General features: G+C 29.9%; 1 protein-coding gene across 1 annotated transcript; it reads right to left on the reverse strand.

Annotated features, from left to right (window-relative positions):
- Positions 1–205: 205 nt before the first annotated feature.
- Positions 206–4,577, reverse strand: LOC110670124 (cysteine-rich receptor-like protein kinase 43). The gene is made up of 6 exons (XM_058140908.1): positions 4,116–4,577; positions 3,863–4,002; positions 3,414–3,624; positions 1,655–1,889; positions 1,353–1,503; positions 206–709 (listed from the first exon to the last, which is right to left on the reverse strand). Exons 1-6 carry the CDS (start codon positions 4,177–4,179, stop codon positions 317–319), a joined length of 1,194 nt encoding a protein of 397 aa, XP_057996891.1. The 5' UTR covers positions 4,180–4,577; the 3' UTR covers positions 206–316.
- Between the last annotated feature and the right edge of the window lie 2,786 nt (positions 4,578–7,363).

Genomic DNA, 7,363 nt, shown 5'->3' on the forward strand with positions numbered 1-7,363 from the left:
TCAATTCAATTTTATTAACTAATTAAAAAAATTAAATTGAATAAATCAAATTTCTTGAAATTATAAATTAAATTAAACTGAATTTTCAAATTAAATCAAGTCAATCAATTTTTCCATCTGAATCGAATTACACTCACCCTAATGATGAGATCATTAGGCAGTTGCAACGTGAAAGCCAAATAACTTAGACGTTCTTTAAAGAAGCTGAGGTTCAATCCAATCTTGCATTTAACCACTAAATTTCCATTAACATTTACAGACTAATTGTATATACCTATTATACAAAGAATATCCAAAATTTTTTATTGACTTAAGCTTAGCTTTCCATGGGACGTTTCCCATGAGGATCTAATCTTGGGCTGGTACGAGTTGAGCTAGATGCCGTAGCTGTATTAGTGTTTAAGCTCGAATCAAACGTCCGAGAATCAGAATCACTGAACGTTCCTGCAGTGGATGACATTCCTGGCGGCTGGTGAGATCTTCTATATCTGGAACCGGTTACCAAAGGCCTAGTTGGTTCTTCTAGATTGCCGGGTTTCTTCGATAACATGATGACTACGCGTCGCATATTTGGCCGTAACTGTGGATCGCCTTGTACGCATAGTAGCCCTATATGAATGCACATTTTTACTTGGCCATTGTCTGCTGACGACGTTAATGTTGGATCCATCAACTCCAGACTCCTATCCTTTTTATGGAGCTTATATGCCTGCACCAATAACAAAATCATGGTTAAAACCCAGCGAGGGTCAGGCATATCTTAAAAGCAGCAAAATGCAGGCTTGTAAAGGAGTGATAAATTTACTGAGTACTAGTAGAAGATTTAAGATTTAGAACTGATTTGTAGGGTTGCCTCATTTATGCATTAGCTTGTCAATGTTTGTTAATTTTATATCATTAGCAGCTAATTTGGGGACCTTCTATTTGACACCATTTCTCAGATCAAATGAAGCTTTGATCTAAAAATGCTCAATGTAATACAAGAAATGATTGCTCTTAACAATAAGATCATCCACTGTTCACTCTTTTTTTTTTTTTTTTTTTACTCAGAAAAAAAATTGTGATGCAAAAAGAATGTTGAATGACGTCCATCATGTCCCATTTTTCACTTTAGCGATTTTATAACTTTAACCTTTTCCATTTAGGAAATTATCTCTGGCCTCAAGGCTCACTAAGCAACCTGATTCGATGAAATACGAAGATTCCAATGGTTAATTTCCTTTACGCTTCCTTTTGACACATGAGATTGTCTTCTCTCTCTCTGTCTCTCTCTCTCACCCTCAATATAGGAGCACAACATAATAAACAAATAAAGATGGCCTCTAATTAAACAGAGGTAATTGGAGTCATACCCAATCAAGTAGATTCTGAGCCTCAACTGATTGGCTAAATGTTGAATTCCTCTGGCCACTGATAAGCTCCAGAACCACAACGCCAAAGCTAAATATATCTGCCTTCACTGATAAATGCCCACGCATGACATACTCTGGAGCCATATACGAACTGTTGACAATTAAAAACACATCAGTTACACTGACTGACCAGTTCTGTCCTAAGAACTTGGACAATATTATATTAGTCTTTTTTTTTTTTTTTTTTTTGGCGGGGCTCTGTGGTGTGCAGTGGCATATAGTCTAGTTGTTGAAAAACATACTTTGTACCCACCAAACGGGTGTTGACATGTGTTTGGTCTTCAGGGAAGAGGCGAGCCATACCAAAATCAGCAATCTTAGGAACCCACTTATCATCAAGTAAAATATTGCTGGCCTTGATGTCACGGTGGATGATGCAATTGTGTGAGTCTTCGTGAAGGTAAAGCAATCCCCGTGCAATACCAGTTATTATATCATACCTCCGCTTCCAATCAAGCAGCTCTCTCCTATTGGGTTCTGCATCAAAATCATCAGCAAGAGACAGTTAGAGATTTAGAATGCTAATTAATAGTTAACAATAAAAAATGTATAATGACCATGATATCATTTCTTCGTTTATCAACATAGTGGTTAGAGACAGGTAGAAAACTAGAGGGGTTAGGGACCTTTCCAGCTTTCTTTCCACTCTCGGTCTCCACAATTGTGTTAGTTTGGTCAAAAGAGGTATATTTCAGATTTCAGAATACTTTGTTACTTGGGCATACAAATTAAAAAAAAAAAAAAAAAGAGATTTAGAGGAAGAATAGTTAAGACCTCACTCTCATGAGGTTTTAATTCAGCTAGTAAATGCTTTCGTTATATGAATGATAGCAAAATTTTTTGGGGCATTGAACCAGAATGCTGGTACCACAGATCATGGAAGCAAACCACCTGTATTTTATTATAAGATCAGAGATCATGACCCACTTAACTAAAAATAAAAAGACAAACTGCAATAAACATCTTAAAGAAATAATTGACAAAAGCTACAACTAAATGTTGAATTATCTTGTGTTACGAGAAACATAATATCAATTTGCCTATCTATTACTAGTTTCTTTTTAACAAAATTTGGATCATAAATGTATCAAGATTTTGTGGCATAAGTCCTTCAGTACAAATGTTTGCTATTACCTCATCAAAGGAAGCTTTGTAGAATCATCATGAAATCTTTTCTTCACCACTTGAAAGCAGACCAAAAAGCTACTGGTAAAATTGTTTTAGCTAATAACTGTCCATCCTTTATTTTCTTCTGTTTCCTATTGGCTTTCTTGGGAATTAATCATTTGCAAGAAAAGAATTCAATTGAATTCTCACAAAATCATGCTTGATTTCTATTTCTTTTAAAATGATTTTTTTTTTTTAAGTTGGAAAGATTGAATTCATTCATTCCAAATATGAGAATTAACAAAAAAGAAATCAATTGAATTGAATATTTGTAAAATTTTAGTTTCCAAACAAGGAGATTAGCTTTGAATGTCACCTTCAACAATTTATCAATTTAAATTCCCTTAATATCAATCACCTTCAACAACCTGTAACTTAGATGTGTGTTTACAAATAACATGAGTTCAAGTCAACATCTATGCTTACTGATATAACTTGTTTAGTCATCTACACCAAGCAATGTGGATTCCATTTTGCACTCACAGATATTCTCTGAAAAAGAGGTTGACAGTAAAGAAAAAACTTATATAAATCCAGCCAGGTCAATCAAACCAAAATGATAGACAAACGAATGGATATTTTTTTACCATTTGTAAAAGGCACTATATTTAAATAATAATATCCTAAATGTGGTCAAACAATCAAAATGACGGAGAAACATTTCAGAAATTCCATAGTTCTTGAATGCCAGACAAAAAACGTTACAGAATTCAACAATTATATGTTGGGGAGATATTGCATGATTATTGTTAACATGAACCAAAACCAACTTAATCCCCATTAGCAAAATAAGGGTCGAAAACATAAATCAACAGAAAAGGCACTATTACTTACTGAAGAGAAACTTGTCAAGACTCTCGTTAGCGACATACTCATAAACCAATAGCTTCTGCGTTCCATGTGCACAGTATCCTAACAAATTTACAACATTCCGGTGCTGGACTCGTGCCAGGAGCTTAGCCTCATTCATGAACTCTTTTTTCCCTTGCTTTGAGCTATGGGACAACTTCTTTACAGCAATCTCTCTCCCATCAGCCAATTTCCCCTAGTTAAATCATTTTGCAAGTTAGAGAAAGGCAATATTGCATTCTTTGGTTGCCAAGAGATCTATCAACTATGACCTAATCAAGATTAAAGTATCAAGCTAAGGAGAAATAAACTTTGTTCAATTCCATTCACTAATTTCAAAGTAATCGAACAGAATATGGAATTTACCAATACACTCAATTAGAGAGAGAGAGAGAGAGAGAGAGAGAGACAGAGAGAGAAAGAGGGATGTTTACCCTATAGACAGGTCCAAATCCACCTTCACCAAGTTTGTGAGTTGGGTGAAAATCTTTGGTGGCAGAGACTAAGGTATCAAATGCAAACTGCTTCTGTTCCTGAGCAGCAATCTGGTCCAAGTCCTCTTCACTCTTGCCCTCTGGTTAATCAGAACATAAATCAAGAAAACATGCATAAAAATCAGCAATTTGATCAATTATGCAGCAGATCAGAAACTATTGCTAAAAAACAGAAGTGGGTTTTGCTAGTTACTTCTGCCAGAACTCAACTTGAAAGGCTTGAGCAGATTCTGAAAGAAATTCTTGGACTTTGACATGGTTTTCAAGAATTGATAAAAACCAGGCCCATGGGAAAGCAACAGAAAATCTGAGCTCTGAATGTGAGAAGCAAAATTTGTGATCTTGATTTGTGGGAAACTTTATAAAATTCCTGGGATTTGGTGAGAAATGGGCGGAAGATAGGGTACTTTCTGAGAAATTAAAAGAAGAAGACGATGTTGAAGCTCTTTTTTCTCCGTTTGTACTTTATGAATTAGAACAGACATACAAGGTACCAAAGGAAAATGAAACGTGTTGACCTTCCAGTCTCTGACTGGCCAAACGGCGAGCTATAATAATTCATTATTTCTTTTTTAAAAGAACAGTCAAAACTCAAAAAAACCATGTTTTCCCGTCCAGGAGTTCGTGCAAATATGTGTGCTTTGCAAGAAAGCTTTAATTTTTGCTGACTGAAAGCACTTGACTTTTTTTTTTTTTGATACATCCGGAAGAAAAACCACTAGAAAATTTCAAATGGAGAGTGATAGTGAGAGCCGAGGTGCGACCAGAGATATGCCGGACAGATGGCTTTGCGGATAGCTCGTTTCTGTAATCAAGTTATGGGCAACGTATTCGGTTTTGCTGATAGCTTGAAATAATGGCGTTATCCTTTAGAGCTTGTTTGGAAATTTAATTTAATTTTATGTTTTGTGCGTTTTTTTTTAAATAAAAAATAAAATTTAATTTCAAAATTTTAATTTTAAGAATTAATTATAATTAAATCCCATTCTTATAAGATTAATGGAACTTGAACCACAAAATTTATATAATATTTTTTTATATTAAAATACTATTGTTAATAATTTTTTTTTCAATCACCTAATAAGAAAATATTTATCTAAGTGTTTATATATCACACAAATATCATGTGAAGCCTAAAATTTATAGGTAAACATATCTATATATAATCCAATATTTATGTATGGCCCAATATTGAAAAAGGTCTGATACCATGTGAAGAAAAAATAAGGTTTTACTCCACTCTAAAAATTAACTCAATGAAAGGTTTGTTTAACTTTTATATATAGCACAAAATTTTTATCTCAAATCAATGTAGGATAATATATTCTCTCATACCCAGGCATAAATATCTAGAGCTAAAGTTTGCAGGCAACGCATCTGCGAGTGGCCCAATATTAAAACAAAGTAAACTCTAATACTATATAAAGAAAATAGACCATGCTTAAATTATATGTTTAGCTGTAATATATAAATTATTATATGTTACTGCTAAAAAGTTATAGTAGTAAATAGTTTACAATAAAATTATAATTACTACAAAAAATATTGTTAACAGCAAAAATTATTGTCTCAAAAGTTTATCAATGGTAACAAAAATGAATAATAGTGCTGCCTTATTTTTTACGTACTATTAATAGTAATTATTCATGTTACTGTCATATATTAACTTTATAATAACAAAATTAATATTACTGTAAAATTTTTATTGCTAATTTAATATTTATTATAATGATAACATTATTATTATTATTATTATTATTATTATTATTATTATTATTATTATTATTATAATTTTACTTTTATATTCATTGTTTTTTTATAACTATTGTGATGATTTACATCTTATTATAATGAATTTAAGCTATACATAAAAAAAATTCATATTATATTAAAAAAGTTTAGTGTTAATGTGATTATTGAATAACATACACACACACACACACACACACACATATATATATATATATATATATATATATATATATATATATATATATATATATATATATATATATATATATCAATTATGAAATAATCCATATTTCCTTAAAAATTAGCACATTTGTTCATTAATTATTATGCTTTTTAAATATTAATTATGTCATTTTTCTTTACAATATGTCAAGAATAATAATAAGAAATAGTTGAGATTAGCTGAGTAAGCAGTAATTGATATACAGATGTTGTTGTAGTTAACAGGTGTAAATACTTATATATAATGTTATGCATTATGAAAGTGTGTAAATTATAAAAATTAAAGTAAACACATAAATACTAATAAATAATATGATTTACTCTCTCAACAGAGAACTACATCCAAAAAAAAAAAAAAATAGTGTTCTTATCAATCAATTAGAAATCTGTTAGTAATTTACTAATAGACAATCCACTGGTCATTGATAATTTATAAAAAGAATGTTTAAATTACTAATCAATTAGAAATTCGTTGGTAAAGTTGGTAATTTACTAATGAATTAAAGATTTGTTGCTAATTTATGAGATATAAAAAAAAAAATTAAGATCCTACTTGATTCAATTTTATAGTAAAATTTATTTAATTTGTAAATGAATTCTAATGAATTTTTTTTGTTTAGTATATTTTATATTAAATATAAAATTTAGTTTAAATGAAATGAATTTTATGTTTGAAATAAATAAAATAAAATGATATATAATAAAAGGGTAATTTTGTTATTTGAAATATATAATTTTAAATTGAAAATTTATTTACAAATTCTATTAATTTGGATGGAATTTCATTTAATTATAATAAATTCTATAGAATTAATTATTAATAATTTAAAATAAATTTTCATTTAAATCAAACACTAAAATTTTAGATTTACAAGTGAATTATACAAAATTTCATAGAATTCATTTATACCAAATACTACTTAAGTGTTCAAATTACCAATATATTATAAATTCATTGATAATTTATAAGATATATGTATAAAAAAAAAACTAAGTGTTTAATTTACCAACTGATTGGAAATTTGCTAGTAATTTACTAACAAATTTTAAAATCTGTTGGTAATATACCAATTGGTGATTTGTCAGATATTGAAAAAAATGTGTTCAATTTACTAACGGAATGCAGTTTTGTTGATAAATTATGACACATAATTAAAATTATGTGTTTAAATTACTAACGGATATAAAATCAGTTGGAAATTTCAAATATAAAATCCTGCATTTTTTCTAAATACCAATGGATTTTGAAATATGTTGATAATTATTAAAAGGAAAAAGCCATTTTTTAAAAAAAATTTAGTAACATGTGTTCAATTTAGTAACGGATTGCAATTTTGTTGATAATTGAAAAATTATGTAACTGTAATTGTAGAGAATGGAATAGTATATATTGAAATCAAAAACACAAGTTTTATGCAAGAGTTGTAAGCGAGAGAATTAGTAATGGTTACAGCAAACTACAACAGA

The sequence above is a fragment of the Hevea brasiliensis genome, chromosome 18, assembly GCF_030052815.1.
Source record: "Hevea brasiliensis isolate MT/VB/25A 57/8 chromosome 18, ASM3005281v1, whole genome shotgun sequence".
In the NCBI taxonomy this organism is placed as follows: domain Eukaryota; kingdom Viridiplantae; phylum Streptophyta; class Magnoliopsida; order Malpighiales; family Euphorbiaceae; genus Hevea; species Hevea brasiliensis.

Coding starts and splice junctions, on each gene's coding strand:
- LOC110670124 (XM_058140908.1), bottom strand. CDS start 4,179: ATGTCAAAGTCCAAGAATTTCTTTCAGAATCTGCTCAAGCCTTTCAAG. Junction 1,504..1,654: donor ACCCGTTTGGTGGGTACAAA/GTATGTTTTTCA, acceptor AATTGTCAACAG/TTCGTATATGGCTCCAGAGT. Junction 710..1,352: donor CTCAGAATCTACTTGATTGG/GTATGACTCCAA, acceptor TTATTGGTGCAG/GCATATAAGCTCCATAAAAA.